The sequence below is a fragment of the Zootoca vivipara genome, chromosome 11 (assembly GCF_965207765.1).
Source record: "Zootoca vivipara chromosome 11, rZooViv2.hap1.1, whole genome shotgun sequence".
Lineage (NCBI taxonomy): Eukaryota > Metazoa > Chordata > Lepidosauria > Squamata > Lacertidae > Zootoca > Zootoca vivipara.
The window spans coordinates 41,516,279-41,534,509 of record NC_142594.1 but is presented as its reverse complement, the minus strand read 5'-3'; the positions used below and the strand labels follow the sequence as shown (position 1 = coordinate 41,534,509).

General features: G+C 42.0%; 1 protein-coding gene across 1 annotated transcript in view; it reads left to right on the top strand.

Moving 5' to 3' along the window:
- The window catches only part of PARD3 (par-3 family cell polarity regulator), a 561,410-nt gene that overhangs the window by 438,721 nt on the left and 104,458 nt on the right, over nucleotides 1-18,231 (top strand). The window contains exon 22 of the mRNA XM_035129013.3: nucleotides 3,080-3,331. Within this exon, the coding sequence (XP_034984904.1) occupies nucleotides 3,080-3,331 (252 nt within the window). The remainder of the gene's footprint in view (nucleotides 1-3,079; nucleotides 3,332-18,231) is intronic.

The window sequence follows — 18,231 nt, the reverse complement described above, 5'->3', positions numbered from 1 at the left end:
CTATTTGACAGCTAAGGAAAAAACAAATATCTGTGTGCCATGTAATCCATCTTAGTTCTCAGTCTTCTCAGTAAAGTCCTTTCGCTTTTAAATTTCCAGTGGTCCTCTGCCTTAAAAAGCAACACCACCAAAATGAGCAGCTTGCATTGGTATTTAAGATTTAGTTTATTCAAATGTATCATTCAGGGCTTTAACGGTGGCAATTAGTTGGAAGCTGTTTGACTTTCATAGTTGCACTGCATTTCACATATCACAGTACCAACAGAGATGTAAAAGTTCACAGGTGCACTCTGCAGCATCAGACCCTTGTCTGAAATCCTGCAGATCTGCTGCTAGTTAGTATAGATGATAATGAGCTAGATGGCCCAGAAGTCTGACTTGATATAAGGCAGCTTCACATGTTCCTGTGATCTTACATAAAGATTGAGAGAAATAGCCCTTTCTCTTGAGCGACATACCTAACAAACTGTGGCTTGGTACATTACAACATCCAAAGTACTCGCTAAACCAGGCATCCCCAAACTTCAGCCCTCCAGATGTTTTGGACTACAATTCACATCTTCCCTGACCACGGGTCCTGTTAGCTAGGGATCATGGGAGTTGTAGGCCAAAACATCTGGAGGGCCGCAGTTTGGAGGTGCCTGCACTAAACCATTCACACCCAGCTACTCTTTGCAGAGTCAGGGCAGTTTACAGGATTAGTAGTGCTGATCTATTTCCATGTTACATTGGTATGTCTACGGTAGTTGCAAGGAAAGAACAACAGGAAATGCAATATAGCCAAGCAGTCATGACCAAAGTACAGATTCCTTTCTAGGTAAAATTAATACATATTTTTTAGAACATCTAGAATACTGGGTGTTCTTTGGGGCAGGTGGTGATGGTAGGTTTGTTGGTCTGCCTGCCAAGACTGATAGCTTATAAAACAGAAACAGGGTTTCTCCAATTTGCCCACACCATATTTGCAGGATTTAGGGCAGGCATAGGCAAACTCAGCCCTCCAGATGTTTTGGGATTACAACTCCCATCAAACCTAGCTAACAGGACCAGTGGTCGGGGATGATGGGAGTTGTAGTCCCAAAACATCTGGAGGGCCGAGTTTACCTATGCCTGGGGTTAGGGTGATATAGATCTGAAGTCTTGAAAGGCACACCCATTACAACACTTCCCTCTCCCTGCCACAGCAGATGAGGGACCCTCTTAATACCAAATATCCATTTAAGGATGATTCATTCTAATACGCAATTATTGGAAGTGAGCTGCTCTTATTGCTGTTAAATTTAACAGTGCCGGAAAACCTATCAAATTATCCAACTTGCACTACAGGAGTCCAATACTTTGCAGCTAAAAGCGCTTAAACATCATGTTTACTCTAATTTTTAAAGGCAGCGGCAATTATCTGAATAATCAAAGGGATAGTGAATTCTCCGCATGTGTCTCTGATTTGTAGCGTTAGTCAAGCTATAACATGCATTTCTAAACTACTTACGCCTCCAGTCATTTTGGTGCTGCCTGTGTGCTTTCATACCAATTTTATACCTCCACCCTACCAATAAATGCAGTCGGGGGGAATGTTGTGTGTTGCTGCCTCACATGGTAAAGTGCCCAAAGGTTCTGCTGTATCAGCCTAGATCTTTGTTCTTTGTTCTATTTGTTCTTATTGTCTACTCCAGGGGTAATCAACATGCTGTCCCCCTGATATTGTTCAACTCCAAATTCCATCATGGCCAATGGCTAGGGGTGATAGGAATTGTAGTTCAGCGATGCCTGGAGGATGTCAGATTGGCTACCCCTGGAGTAGACAATAGGCACATATAGTCCTGATAAAATGCATTTTTCTAAGTGTACCTGTATGATACACAATATTTGAAAAGACGTTCTTTTCAGATCTGCACTTTCCATGTGCAGGTGCAAATCTTAGTAATGCACCTAAAAAAACAAAATATGTAGTTTCTAAATGGGAATGGCTAATATTTTAGCCATAATACTATTGTATTAAACATTATCTAAATTACATTCAAATGTCTATAATACATAATTCACAGAAGAAATGTGGTTGCAATATGTGGAGATGCTTATTTTCTTATTAATTATAGGTATTACTCAATGAGATATTTATACAGTCAATGAATGAATGATATGCTATTCTCACTGAGTCAATGGAAAGTTTTCTATTGATTTAAAAAAGGCCAGCTTTTATCCTTCCGAGATATTCTTTATAGAAACCATAAAGCGGGATTGCTAAAAAGCATTAAATAGTCTGTGAATAGAATAGATGAAGGGCAGAGTTAGATTAAATAGAAGATTAAAACCTCCACCATATGCTTTTAATGGTAAAGGATACTGAAAGCATTGGGTTGCAATGTGATGTCATTATGGTGTGAAATACATCATCATGCAAACACCAATGATTAATAATTACCACATGCAAAAGAATCAAAGCACTTGTAGTTTTATGAGGCAAGCTGCAAGCCACATATGGCAGGGTAAGAATTATTTGAGTGACAACATTTTACCTAATGAGAAAGCAAGTTGAATATCCAGACTAAGGGAGTTCCAATGCTAAAATGAACAGCATAATGAACTGTTGGAGGCAGTATCTGAATATCAGTTGCTGTGAATCACTTGTTAGGAGAGGGCTGTTGCATTCAGGTTATGCTTCCAGCCTTTTCATGGGGTATCTGGTTTGCCACTGGGAGAACAGGATGCTGAGCTAGATGGGTCTTTGGCCTGATCCAGAAGGTTCATCTTATGTTCTTGGGTATAATGAGCCCATGGAGAAGGAGGACAAGAGGAATAACACCCAAACAGGAATTTGGTGCCATCAGTATGGTCACATGAAAATACTGCTGTTCTGCCTGCAGCTTGCAAACCTTGAGTTATACCGGTATGTGTCGCCCCACCCACAAGATTTCTAAAGAGTTAGGGAAGTTCAACTCTGGCTAAAGCCCCATGATTCTTAAGTACTGCACTCTAAGCACTTTTGTGATCCCCCCCAATAGGTTTTACTTACCCATGAATATAAGCATTTTTGCACCCAGCTTTCAAATATATTTCTAGCCTTATTTCTCATTTCCAGAATTCAAGCCAAGACTCGAGAGTTTCGCGAGAGACAAGCTCGGGAACGGGATTATGCCGAGATCCAAGAATTAAACAGGACTTTTGGATGTGATGGTGACTCAATGTATGCTGGAATTGCTTCATATAATTCCTCCATAAATAGTGGCACAATGAACAATAGACCACAGAGCCCTAGGGAAGGGCCAACCGTTGAAGCGTTATACGCCCAAGTAAAGAAAGCACGCAATTCCAAGTCTTCACCTGCAGACAGGTAGGCACCAGGCTACAGTCAATATTCTGCTTCCAATGTCTGGTTTGTATTTTATTTTATTTTATTATTTTTGGCTGTGGGAGGTGACTGTTCATCAGCTGTAAAGCCAGAACTGCATTTTATTAATGGATTTTTAAAAGCCTTTGTAGAGAAAAATATTGAATTCACACAAATCAAGTCATAATGGAATGAGCAGTACAATCTTTTCAGATGATCCTAACACAATTCATCATCTCCTGGAAATGCTTTTGGATCCAAATTGCACTGTTTAGTATAATTCAAATTAAAGTCAAACTTGGAACAGCTTCTGGTTCAATTATTGGCAGTTCTAGTAATAAGCTGTGGTGCTTGTGGGTAGCATTTGACTTTGGTTTTCTGGGCCAGTGCCTGGGAGAATATTGCCTTTGTTTTGGAAAGAGGGGTGCAAACGGAATTATGTAGGCCACTGTTTCTTGACACCAAGGTGGGTCTCTCTGTCAGCCTTTTGACCGTTTCACACCAATTCCTGCAATAAACAACACATTTTAATCTTGAAGCTTTGGATATGACAACCTACCCATACCCAATTCCTAATTTCCCTCTTGCCCAGTTTAAAAAACTGTTGTTTTTTGTTTTTTGTTTTAATGATTACCATACTAGAGGTTGCTGCTAAGCTGTTTGTGGACCTTCACTTAATTTGATCTATGATTGGTATGCTAGTAACAATTCATACTAAGCTCAAAGTAATAAAGATACTCTTTCATTGTTGTTGCTCATAATCCAAACTGAACTGTAAGGCTGGGAAACAAATGCTTTTTCCTGTTCACAGCCACTTCTAGGCAGGTCAGATTTCACCAAATCCAGTGCCATGCATGTGAAAAGAAGGCAGGCAAGATATAGAAGGTGTAAAAGCCAAACAAAGGGGTAGTAGAGAGTGGAAGAAAGAAGTGAAGGGAGTCAGGGAAAAAAAGATTAAGAATTTGTAAGAACTCTGTCGGCAGAGGCCATAGAAAACATGCTTTGCATTCAGAAATCACCAGTTCCAATCTCAATCATTTCCAGTTAAAGGTGACAACACAAAGAAAGATTCCCCAACTTCCATTCAGAGTAGACAATACTGGAATATATAGACCTAATGGCCTGACACTATAGAATGACTTAGTAGTTTTATTGATTAGAGCAGTACTGGGGAACTTTTGAACCACCGGCCAGCCAGGCCTCCCCATTTGGCCCATGAGGTCATTTGGGTCAAGCCACACCCCTTGTTACATATGGAATCAGGTGTGGGGCAGGTAAAGACATGGCTGGGCTAAAAGTGAGGTAGATTATCAGTAGCACCTGCAAGGTTCCCTGCCCAGCACTTTTGAAGCACTGACAAAGAGCTGATAGTTGCAGCTTACAGAGTGCTGTGCATGGAAGCCCTTTTGATCACCTAACCGTCTAGGCAGTGATGCTCACTGGGGCTTCCGTGAACAGCACTATAGTCGGCTAATTGCCAGGGCCTTTATTCATACCAGTTTCCAAAAACTGGACACAAGACATCATTGTGATGTCACGTGATTGTTGGATGGTCACACCCCAGGATTAGGGACTATGACAAGTTTGACACTTGGCTTTGCAATGTATCCCATCTGAGAGGGGCAAATGACTTTTCTTGAACCTTTACCAATAGAATATCTCTCTATAGAGCTATTTTCTAACTGTAAACTGCAGAACCTATTGTTTCCCTTTTCATTATAGGCACAGAATGCGATTCATCCATCTCAGCCTTAAAACAGGGCATAGCTGTGAAGTTCTCCCTTTTTAAAAGGGAAATTCCCTTATGCTGAATAGGCTTCCTCACGAGAAAAGGGAAAAGTTGACAGCTATGATACAGGGCCATAACTGCACTCCTATAATTATGCTAAATATTACTGGAGACAGGACCAGTCTGCTGCTTCAGGCTTTTTGTTGCATTTCCCAGACGCAGTTTTGTCCGACCTTCTTTTACCTATCATTCTTGGTGCCTTAAGAAACAACAAATATCAGTAGTTTCCCAGAAGGTTTTGTTGAGCTATTTAATTTCTAATACAGCTATTATGGTGCAGCACAGTATGCTGTGTGTAATGCCAAGAAAAATATGACATTCGGGTGAAAGGTTGTTTTAAAAGTTTTCACCTGAACTAAACTCTGAGGAAAATGGTCCAGCACATAAGTGCACTGTTGCTGAGAAAGCAATCTTCAATCTTTTCCAGATTTTCCAACAGTATCATTATGCTTAATGTGAAGCTACAAAAAGGATTAAGTGCATTTTGTTAGCGTTAATATGCAGATTATACTCTGCCAATGAGTAGCTCCAGGTTTCAGGACCCTTGGCGGGCAGCCTCCTATATGAATGGGGCCTCCTGAAGTTCACAATAAAGACCAGCTGCTTCTTGGCATACACAATTTTGTATTTCCTACAATGCCCCAGATGTTGCATGTGCCCAGGGCATTGGGGGGGGGGGAAATGGCAGCAGCCATTTGGCCATCATATGTTTATGGCAGGCACCGTTTTGCTTTCTCATAATGCTCCAGACCAGGCATCCCCAAACTTCAGCCCTCCAGATGTTTTGGACTACAATTCCCACCTCCCCCAACCACTGGTCCCGTTAGCTAGGGATCATGGGAGTTGTAGGCCAAAACATCTGGAGAGTGGCAGTTTGGGGATGCCTGCTCCAGACCAACACAACATCAAGGACACTGTTGGGGAAACCAAAATGTCCACCGCCACGAGAACTGTGTTTCCTGGTAGTGGGGGTGCTAGACCCAGGTAGGCAGGCCAGGGCCGGCTCTAGGTAGACTCCCGGTGGCGCGGTGCGCCGGGCTGGTAGGCAGGGTGCCGCACGGAAACCATGCTGCGCCCTGCGGGGGCGCCGGAGCGATCTCCGCCCCTCAGCGCCAGGGCGCACGACCTGCTCGAGACTGCCCTGAGGCAGGCATTAGTACAGTGGTGCAGAGGCTTTGCAAGCTGCCTGTCAATGTAGTGTGTAGATGTTGCTGGGCTTGAGTCAAGATGTGCTGGAGTCTACAAGCAAGTCGATAGTCAAAAGTCCCTTTTTATATTAAGAGTCCCATTGAAATCACTGTAAAAAGTTACTGATAGCAGTGTGAAGGTTTTTTTAATTTTTTTTTGCCAGTTTCCATCCTGATCCTCACAAGTTTATATTCCAATAGATTTAATTCCAATCAAGTAATTTCCTTTGAAACATAACAAAATGTTCACTGGGTAATGTTCAGAGAAATTAAAAATTAGTTATTTTCCATTACAAACAAATGGTTGTTTTTTTTACCAAACATTTCTCATTAAGAATTCCCTGGCATTGTTCACCAAGAGTTAATTTTAAGATCAGCTAAAGATTTATCCATGGTCATTCCTACATTAGTTCCTTGTTTTATTGGGAATGCTAAGCTGTATTCCCCCCCCCCACTTCTTCATTATGAGCATCAGAGAGTCACAGAGTGTGTGTGTGGGGGGGGGGCTCTAGATGGAGTTTATAATTGGTTTATTTCCTTCTATTCCTTCTGTTTCCATACCAAACAGTGTCTGGAGAATTGTATTCCTGTAGCAAGAGCTTTTAGCCAAGCTAAGAAGTGTGTCGCTGGTATGTTTTACATCATAGGGAAGAAAGAAAGAAAAAGACTGATCAATACTGGCTGTGGTTTTTTAGCATTATTGTTATGATAATTATTTCAGATTGAAATGATGCTGCTAAATGTGTGTGTGTGTACGTGTGTACGTGTGTGTACGTTTACACACAGAGAGAGGGGGGGGGAGAAGGGGCAGGGAGAAAAAGAGAATGAGGAGAGAGAGAATATGCTGTGACCCACCATCCAGAGAGAGAACCCCATGAAAAGACAGCTGCTAATGGACATTTGGAGGTCTCGTACACCTCAGGTAGTGTGGTTGCTGACCTTGAGCCAGACATCTTGGAGAGTGAAGTCAAATGGGCCTTAGAAAGCATTGCTAATAACAAGGCCAGTGGAAGTGATGATATTCCAGCTGAACTGTTTAAAATTTTAAAAGATGATGCTGTTAAGGTGCTACACCCAATATGCCAGCAAGTTTGGAAAACTCAGCAATGGCCAGAGGATTGGAGAAGATCAGTCTACATCCCAATTCCAAAGAAGGGCAGTGCCAAAGAATGCTCCAACTACCGCACAATTGCGCTCATTTCACACGCTAGCAAGGTTATGCTTAAAATTCTACAAGGCAGGCTTAGGCAGTATGTGGACCGAGAACTCCCAGAAGTGCAAGCTGGATTTCGAAAGGGCAGAGGAACCAGAGACCAAATAGCAAACATGCGCTGGATTATGGAGAAAGCTAGAGAGTTCCAGAAAAACGTCTACTTCTGCTTCATTGACTATGCAAAAGCCTTTGACTGTGTCGACCACAGCAAACTATGGCAAGTTCTTAAAGAAATGGGAGTGCCTGATCACCTCATCTGTCTCCTGAGAAATCTCTATGTGGGACAAGAAGCTACAGTTAGAACTGGATATGGAACAACTGATTGGTTCAAAATTGGGAAAGGAGTACGACAAGGTTGTATATTGTCTCCCTGCTTATTTAACTTATATGCAGAATTCATCATGCGAAAGGCTGGACTAGATGAATCCCAAGCCGGAATTAAGATTGCTGGAAGAAATATCAACAACCTCAGATATGCAGATGACACAACCTTGATGGCAGAAAGCGAGGAGGAATTAAAGAACCTTTTAATGAGGGTGAAAGAGGAGAGCGCAAAATATGGTCTGAAGCTCAACATCAAAAAAACCAAGATCATGGCCACTGGTCCCATCACCTCCTGGCAAATAGAAGGGGAAGAAATGGAGGCAGTGAGAGATTTTACTTTCTTGGGCTCCTTGATCACTGCAGATGGTGACAGCAGTCACGAAATTAAAAGACGCCTGCTTCTTGGGAGAAAAGCAATGACAAACCTAGACAGCATCTTAAAAAGCAGAGACATCACCTTGCCGACAAAGGTCCGTATAGTTAAAGCTATGGTTTTCCCAGTAGTGATGTATGGAAGTGAGAGTTGGACCATAAAGAAGGCTGATCGCCGAAGAATTGATGCTTTTGAATTATGGTGCTGGAGGAGACTCTTGAGAGTCCCATGGACTGCAAGAAGATCAAACCTATCCATTCTTAAGGAAATCAGCCCTGAGTGCTCCCTGGAAGGACGGATCGTGAAGCTGAGGCTCCAATACTTTGGCCACCTCATGAGAAGAGAAGAATCCTTGGAAAAGACCCTGATGTTGGGAAAGATTGAGGGCACTAGGAGAAGGGGACGACAGAGGACAAGATGGTTGGATAGTGTTCTCGAAGCTACGAACATGAGTTTGACCAAACTGCGGGAGGCAGTGCAAGACAGGAGTGCCTGGCGTGCTATGGTCCATGGGGTCACGAAGAGTCGGACACGACTAAACGACTAAACAACAACAAATGGACATTTACTGGCTGTCGCTGTGCCATCAGTTTCCACCAAGAGTGCATTGTCCTCAAATATAATTGAAATGAAATGGGCACCGTGCTGCTGTAAACCTAAATAGCTTCAAAATAGTAGGCTAGAATCACCCAACTTGCTGTGGACACTTTAATGGAAGCGTAAATACCATAATCATATGCTTTTTGCATTCGCTTTGCCATTAAAAGGAAAAATATGAAAAAGGAGACCTATGCTGAACTGGTTCCTGTTCCACTAAAAGTGGAATCAAGTTATGTCATAGGAATATATAAACTGAAGAATTTTCGACCAGGATAGAATAAGCAGGGAGAAAATCCATCTCACCCTTTGTTTAGTCTATTAAAAAAAAACACATGAATGTTGAGTTTTAAAAATTGTCACACATGATCCTGATACACTGCTGTCATAGGAAAGCAATAGACCATTTTATTTTGCTGTTGTTTATCTCATAGTATTTATCTCAGCTTAACTTCTGTGAGGCAGTGGATTATTCAGTAATATGATTTAGAAATGCACTGAAAAAGAGTAAAAACACTTGCTCTCGGAGGCCTCTATATAAAAATCACCTTCTGAGTCATATTTTACTAGAGCTGTAAAATATTACATAGCAATATCAAGGTAAATATTTCTTTAAAATGGAAAAGCAAGATACTAGAATATTATATTAAACTTCATTATTTGTAATGTCAGTCATGTGAATGATCTTTAAAGGCTGAGGTGCCACTGCATATAAATCTAAACTTTCTGCCAAACCTATAATAGATGGAGAGATACGACTTTCTGTAAGTGCTGGAAATTTATTTCTTTTTTCTCTTTAATGGAGAGGTTTAGACTTGCTATGAAGTAGTACCTTAGAACTGCTTTGGCAAAAGTGAAAGGTCACAATTTTATTACTATTCCCAGCCGCAGTGCATTCTGGAGAAAGGCTGTGGATTTATTAACTCCCCTTCCCCCCCCCCCGGTTTTTCTGTGGTTACTTATAAGTCCCCAAATGGGCAAGCTTGCTTATGTTGAGTTGCACCTCGTTCTGCGAATTAGTCCCATTGAGGACAGTTTTAATGAGACTGCTAGAAAGGGAATGCTTTCACTCAACATAGTTATGAATAACTGTGTGAGGTTGCTATTTGTTACGTGCGCCTCCGGGTCTCGAAAGTCAGTTCAGCTGCTGATGGCCTCGAGGACAGCCAGACCTGCTAAACTTTTTCAAGTTTTGTGAAGCAAAAGAAGAGGCCCTTGAGGCAACTCACCATCTCATCTTCTCAAAACAGCATCAGCATTGCACTCAAACATTGCTCTTTAGTAGTGTCCATGAGTAGGGTTATGAAAGCCTTGCCTATCCTAGGCATGCAGTATCGAACGTTAAGGAAAATAGCTTGGGAATGAGTGCGCCCACTCAAAGGAACCTTGGGATTTGATACCTTTCATTTCACAAATCGAACCCTGCCAGATACCTAATGTGTTCCCTTTCAACTGACCTCAGAAATTTCAGTATAATAGGCTGGGGTCCAAATGATCATAAGATTAGTTTCATGAACCTAAGCAATGGTTAAACTTGTCTTCAAACCTCTCTCACACACAAAACACCCACCCACACCATGGCAAACTACTTTTGAATCTGATACTGTAGGTGTTTAAGGCAGCTTATGATTCGCCATTGGGGTTTGCTGTTGAAAGTGTGGGTGTGAGAAAGCACTTTAAGGGGAAAAAACACTGATGCAGAAACTTTGTGTGGCTAGAGAACATAGGAGCCAACTCTTGGCGGCTGTGGGGGCTTCGGCCAACCACAATAAAATATTTGAGGGGCTGTGCCCCCACAAAGTTGATGGGTATTCCCATTCAAATGGTTTGTGTGCAATGCATCATGTAATCGATTATGTGGGGTGGGGCTTACCTGGGCCCCCACAATATTTTATTCAGGTTGGCACTCCTGCTAGAGAACAAAAACTCAATAGACTTTCATGTCAGATTGGTGGCCATCATACAAAGGAAAACTCTGCAGGACAAACTGTACCTGCTATATTCTGTGATATATGTTGTCACATCAGCGGAGTTGCCAAATCTTGGAAGTAAAAAAAAATCTGGTATGTGGATTTGACCTGTGAACATGTTATAGTAGCAAGCACAATGGCAAAGGCTAGAGATTTGATAGTCCTGAAAAATCAGGGGAAAGGCCATTTTGTCTTGTTCTGAGTATTCCCATCCATTTTTTTTTCCAGTGGCAGGCATGTGTCAACTAGTCTTGCACATTTATGGACTTAGGAGATGTCATTAAGTTAGCAGGTGTTGTGGACTAGGTAACAGTCCTGCAATTAGCTTGCCACTATGAGGCTCTGAAGGGACGTGGGTGACACTGTGGGTTAAACCACAGAGCCTAGGGCTTGCCGATCAGAAGGTCAGTGGTTCGAATCCCCATGACGGGGTGAGCTCCCGTTGCTCGGTCCCTGCTGCTGCCAACCTAGCAGTTCGAAAGCACGTCAAAGTGCAAGTAGATAAATAAGTACCCTTTACCTTATGAGGCTCTGAGGATGAATCCCAAAACTTGATTCTAGGAACCAAAGCATGAGATCTGACGATCCAAAGGATTTGACAGATGAATACATTCAAACAGCCTGGCCTCAGATATGAAGCTGGACAAGTTAGTTGGTCAAACTTTAAAAATTCCAGCTAATTTCCTTCAATATACCTGTATTCTTGTTTGGATAACATGTACCTGATGAATATTTTTTACTGGTTTTTCTTCAGCTATTGGTGGGTTCCAAGTGGTTACCACAAACCCTTCTGTCTGGATTCAATGGGAATATAAAAAATAACCTTTTCTTGTCACCATAAGCAAGCATATTCTGCTGAGGAGCAGATAATATTGATTTTATAGACAAAGGTGGTCATGAGCATCACACCTACACCCTAAAAAATTATGACAATAACAACTGACTTCTGACTTGATTTATAGACTTTGATATGCAGTTTTCTATTTTACTGCTGCTTGTAACGTGAACCAACAGGCCCTTCATCTATTCCCCAAACAGACCAATAAGAATTGTTTGCTCTTCCACAGATTCTGAGTAAAGGAAGCAATTGGTCCCACTAACTTTGGTATTTAGTGGTCTTAGGTTACTACTCTCCCTCCTGCCAACACGGATGCAATAAAAATCCGGTTTTAATATAAATTCATGAGGATTTATGCAGAGCCCCTATTGTGAAGTATATTTGCTGTGACTCTGTTCAGTGTTTGGGTTATGACTTTGAAGGTATAGTGGGGAGGATTCATAATGAGTTTTAGACAGATATTCTTGAGTCTTTCTAGCAAGACTAAGAGCTGATATGGCTGCAAAACTAGCTAACTTTGCAGTTACAATGGACAAATAATTGTGACTTTCTTGCCCCATTTTTTTTTTGCTTCCTTTATCGCCTTAATGAGGTTTGTTTTATAATCAAAGGGCTGCAACTGTTTGTTTATTTTTTTTAAAGAAGCCTGGCATGGTTCTTTAAGACATTCTATACACGGGAGAATGTATGGAAAGATAAGAAAGGAATGGGCTTCCCCTAGCAGGTTGCAAAACAGGAAGAGAATGAGAGGCCCACCCAAAATTTCACCTTATAGATAAAATAATTGAAGGTCACTTAACAATCATTCTTTGTTATGAGCTAGCAATAGCTCAATCCAGTTTTGCAAATGTTTTACTTAAGCACCACAGCTGTCAGTAGCAAGCCAAGAGAGCTTTTTTAAAGTACAATTTACTTTAGGAGTGAGTCAGAACTTTGTCACCCTTAATCAGTGTAATGCTACAATTAATATTCAGAAAATGAATGGTTAGGCATGTTACTGCTAGAAGATGAAAAAGGAAAGCTACTTTTGTTTTCCTCATGTTACAGAATGCTGCTCGTTAATATGGAAAAATTTTGTAATCACAACAAACCGCAAAACTTGGTCATCTCAAGATATCTGGGGGTGCATTTAAAAGGGTATTAGGTTAGCACAAAATTATTTGCCTTCACCTCGGTACTCTAAAAATCTGGTGTTTTTGAGATTAAAAAAAACCTTAAAATGTATCTATGCACAGTCTGAGAAAATCCATATTTTGTTTGGTTCATGAAAAAAGTGGTGTTGTGGAAGGGATGTCGCTCAGTGGTAAAATTCCTGCTTTGCATGCAAAAAGTCCCACATCCAACCCCTGGCATCTCATGATGGGGCCGGCAGAAGAATTAAATCTGAAAATCTAGAGAGCCGTTTGCAATCAATGTAAACTAATCTTCCCCAACCTGATACCCTCTCTGTGTGTGTTTTCATTGCAGCTCCTATCAGCCCTAGCCAACATGGGCAATGGCATAGCTGCCAAGTTATCCCTTTTTTTCAGGGATTTTCCATTAGGCTGAATAGGCTTCCTCGCGAGAAAAGGGAAAACTTGGCAGCTATGGGCAATGGTCAGGTATGAAAGGAGTTGTAGTCAAAACTTATGGAGGATAGCAGATAGAGGGAGGTGGCTGAATGCAGAGGAGTGGTGGAAGGCAACAGCTCAGGAACTCCCAGGGGAAGAAGGCTGAGAGCTCAGGATTGGTGGTAGGACAAAAATAAGTGATCAGAAGGAGAACAGACTGGGAGGATGTGGTGTCAGAAGCTGAAGAGGCAACATGGTTTAGTAAACAGGAAGAGGCTGTGGCAGAGAGCAGTCCAGACTCAGAGGCAGGGAAGGAGGGAAGGGCAGGAGACAGTGGAAACAGGCTGCAGAACAATCCAGGGCATCTCCCCCTCCTACTGTGACCAGCTCCCCTCTCCCTCCCGTCTTCCAGAACGCAGAGAAATGAAGAGGGCAGAGCAATGATTGATAAGACAGCAGAGCCTTAGGCTGCTGGGAGACGATCCTTAGAAAGCGGTGGGAAGGCAGGGACCTTCGGTCCTCGCAACAGCCTCATTGGGGCAAGACCTACTGGGAAGAGCTGCTTTGAACAAGTCACTTTGAATGAAGGACACTGGTGTTATTTTATTGCTGCCCTATTCCTGACTCTGGCTCTTGACAGGAGGCCTGTGTAGACAATACTGAGCTAGAAGAACTGACACAGTATATACAGCATCTTCTCATAAAAGCATCACAAGCGTATCATCATGGTCTCTAGACATCCTTAGCTGGCAGCTCAGTTCAGCTGTTCATCCCTGTAAACCTCTAGACCTGTACTATCTCATGGATGACCATGGCGTTATACACCAAATTTCAGCTTTAGCTATTGGTTGCAGAATTTGACTCATAATGCCAAGCTTTCAATGAAATAATTACTTGTTCAATGTACAGTAATATATAATTGTTGGATGAACTCACTGCAATAATTGTCAAATGCTTGGTCATAGGTTAATGAGCAGGTAGCCAACGTGGTGCCTTCCAGGGGTTCTGGACTGTAACCTGCATCAGCCCTAGCCAACATGGGCAATGGTAGAGGATCATGGGTGTAGCCAAGGGAGGACAGGGGGGCAATTTGCCCCTCCCTAGATCAAGTAAAATAGAAATGCTTAACTGACCAGTCATGACGGTTCTGCCCCCCACCCAACAAAAGTCCTGCCCCCCTAACAAAAATCCTGGCTACGCTCATGTAGAGGATGATGGGAGTTGTAGTCCAAAATACCAGGAGGGCACCATATTGGCTAACCCTGGCTTAATGACACAGTATTGGTTTTATTAGATTTGCAATTCTGTTACACTGATCTGAAAGCTTAAATTTCATGACATACACAATAAAAAGTGCATCTGGCATTGGGTGGTTACATGCTAAATGGAGAACTGAAACTGTTCCTTGTGCATTATTGGTACATAAAATGTTACTTCACAATTGCTGCAATCTTATATGTATCTATTAGGCCCCCTTTCCATTTAACTTTAACTTTAACTTTACTGATGTGGTGGTTGACCAGTTACAAGCCACATGGTTTGGCTACCTGGCAAACCGCACAAATGATAGACCTTGCATGCACAAACCATGCAAACAGCACCTGCCCCTTAGCATCTTCTGTCACTTGGATGATTTGTAGACATGATGGAAGCTTAACTATATGGGTATACATATACTGTACACATACACATATACCTTTTCTGGCACAGAAGCAGATATGGAGGTGGCGTCAATGCACTTAGAAAGTATGACTAAAGGATAGGGATGAATGCATACAAACTGTGTTAATTAATGAGATGTGATTTAAAGGTTGCTGAAATCAAAAAGGCTTATTCATTTTTCATCAATAATCACTCTCCTTAATATTTCATCAAAACTCACCAATTTGCAGACCACTTTCTAGTCTTTGATTCATTAAGGCTGCAGACATAATTTAATCTTCTCTCGATTCCCTTTTTTCTCATTCAAAGATAGCCTCTTTCATCTCCATGACACTGTTTAGATGTTTCTAACATTCAGAGGTTGCTAATTGATCTAACGTATTCAAAACTGTACTTAAGGCTTAGACATCTGTTTAGCAGAAGCATTGCTTCCTGGAATTTGTGTTTGTCTTCAAAATTTCAATAGATTCTGCTTAATAGGAAACAGTGTGTACATTTTATTATATATGTATGTGTGTGTGTATATATATATATATATATATATATATATATATATATATAGTGGAAATACGAGATATTTTGGCTCCCCCCCTGCATTAGGAAAATAGAGTTGCATTCATAGGTGTATACTATAAAAAAAATACAGCTTACAGTTTCAAGGTGACACAATAACAGTGGCTCAAAAGCCATTTCATGCGTGAAACTTGTTATTCATGGTGTTTCCAAAAGCCAAATAGAAAGATGTTGCTAAATTCTCCATGGAGTTCAGAGGTTCAAATTAGATAGCTTGGGAGAAATGTGGAAATGGAACAATATTGGAGAATAAGCAGGAGTATCTAGAATGGAAAGGTTGAAGCCCTAAGTTCATTTGGTCATTGATTTTAGGGCTTGTGAACCAAATGAAATGAACTGACTATCCAACATAACATTTCTCCTCAGCTATACTCAAAAGTACTACAGCTACCACTCGATTAATCTCTGGTGCCTCTCACACACAACCAATTAAAAGTGCTGGTATTTGCACCACCACAGGCACCAGGTTTGTGTAGACCACTCCAGAAGTGCCCTAGCTCAGGGTCAATCCACATGCCCAAAGCCCAAACTGAAGCACAATCCCTTAGAGATCCTGTAGCACCCAAGCTGAGGTCCATCAACATTAATAGACACAGTACTTCAGCTCTGCTGCCCCTTTATACTTTGCATGCTGATTGCAGCATCTGAGCTTGATGAGGCAGGTGACCCTCACTTGTTCCAACCCTACTCCTATTGGAATCACATGCCTTTTCCCAGAGCTAGCGAGCTCCACCTGGCCAGCTGGGCTGTGGGCCCTTGCCTGCTTCAGCCTCCTGGAGAGCCCTGGCCACTGCTCCCTATGCCTCAGAGCCCACCGTGTTTGTGAAACCAGGGGGCCCTCTGACACTGGATCCTGCTTCTCTGGTTCCTGTGCACTGACCTCCACCCCTCATCATCCTCCATCACCCTGTGAGTACTTCCTACATCACCCTCTCTATCCTCATCCCCAGCTTGCCCCACTGTGTCCCAGCCCCAGCTACACCCCTCTTTGAAATCCTCTTCCTCCCCCTCGTTGTCCTGCCAGTTCAGGACACAACCTGAGCCTATGATAGAAGGGTTCAAAGCATTATACTCCCAGTGGGTTCTGTTTTTCCCATGGCTGCTGTCTTGGATTAAAACTGTCAGCCCACATTGTGTCCTCCCCCCCACCCCCGTCCAGCCTGTCCCCACTTGCAAACTGCAACAGTTTTTCCTCCAGTTTACATCATCCCCAGCTGCAATCCTGAAACTCCATCCTTGAAAGTCTTACATTGTCTTCTGTGAACTACCCAGAGCTCAAGGCAGGGCTCAACCCATTTGCTGGTCAATAGTGTTTTGGTTTTGTGGTTGGATTTCATCACCCTTCCCTTTGTTTTCTTTTAATGGCCTCTCTCTCCAGGCAATTACTTCACCTGGAAGCCAGCGTGCCTTACGGTGTATCTTAAACATGGCCTAGATTTTAACATGTGCTGGGTTCAGGGCACCCACAAACTTATAACCATATGAATAAAATGTAGTGGCCTTCATCTTAAAATACACATCATGAAGTAGTTTCAGAGAGAGAAATACTCTTCACTCTTGTTGTGACAAGCGCTAGAATTTGGAAACCACAGCTCTGTGAGCTACTGCCTCATATGGTGAGTCACTGAGAGCTGAAGCATTTCCTGGGCCATAAATGTTCCAAGGCTACACATGACACTGCCCACTTATTGGCGCTCTGGCACCTGGGAAGTTTTATTGAAACTGGAAGTCAAATAGGGACTCTACCTGGGCAACCATATTCATTGCTTCGGACTTCTGCCTCCGATCCTTGACTCTTGCTTGACACTCAGCTAAGTGTAGTCCAGTTCTGACATATTGTGCAAGCATTTTAGATAGGAATAGATATACTCCTATCTAAAATGCAAAGCCTCCCCCCCACGACCAATACATTCTGTTTTGTGCAGCAAGCACTAACTTTTGCAGCTTAGGGAGTATTTTTCATTTGGTTTGGGGCAGTTGTCTGTCCTCGGAAATCCACAATCTTTGTGTGTAGATCTGCTGTGTTGCTTCTTTCTTGCTCTTCAGAAGCCTGTCACACTTGGCAGACAGAGTTGCTGTCCATGTTTGGCACGCGTGCCTCTGATTTAGAGGAGAAGCATCCTTTTCTGTTAGTATGCATGACGATCCACCTCAGATCTCATTTGAATTTCAAAAAATGTCCTCTAAAGTCTTGCATAGATGGTCATGGCTTAAATTGTTTGGCTTCTAAAGCCACACTGAACAGTTCATGGAGACTGAATTTCATTAACTGTCATTAGTTGTAGCATTTTTGATAGCGCTTAAAATTGCTGCAGTTTAAGGCATCAGAATTTAATAGGACAATAGGTAGAACCTAGGCAGCGATAATTTTGCTTCACTGGACCCTAAATTTCTTCCTTTCAAGCTTCCTTTGTAGAGTCACCATTGCCTTAATTATCTAAATAATAATGTATGGGTTTCTTAGGTGAATGCATGAACGTCTTTCATTCTCTGGGACAAAGTTCAGCTTTGGATTTTTTTCCTCTTGGTTTAGTGGAATAAACGTGAGTCCCGGCCCCGTGATGTGGCTGGTGGTTCTAGCTCCTGTATTTTATTGCTGTTTTTAGCTCTTGTGATTTCTGTTGTATCATACTGTATTGTGGGTTTGGGGAGCCCGGGTGAGGTTATGTTGGCTTGACTTTTTAAATGATTTACTGTATTGTGGATTGTTGCTGTAGAAAGCTGGCAGAAGTAGTTGAAGTTCAAGATAATATATGAAAACTGTCATATTTCAGCCTATCACACACAAACATACATATGTATGTATGCTTTCACTAATGTGTGAGCA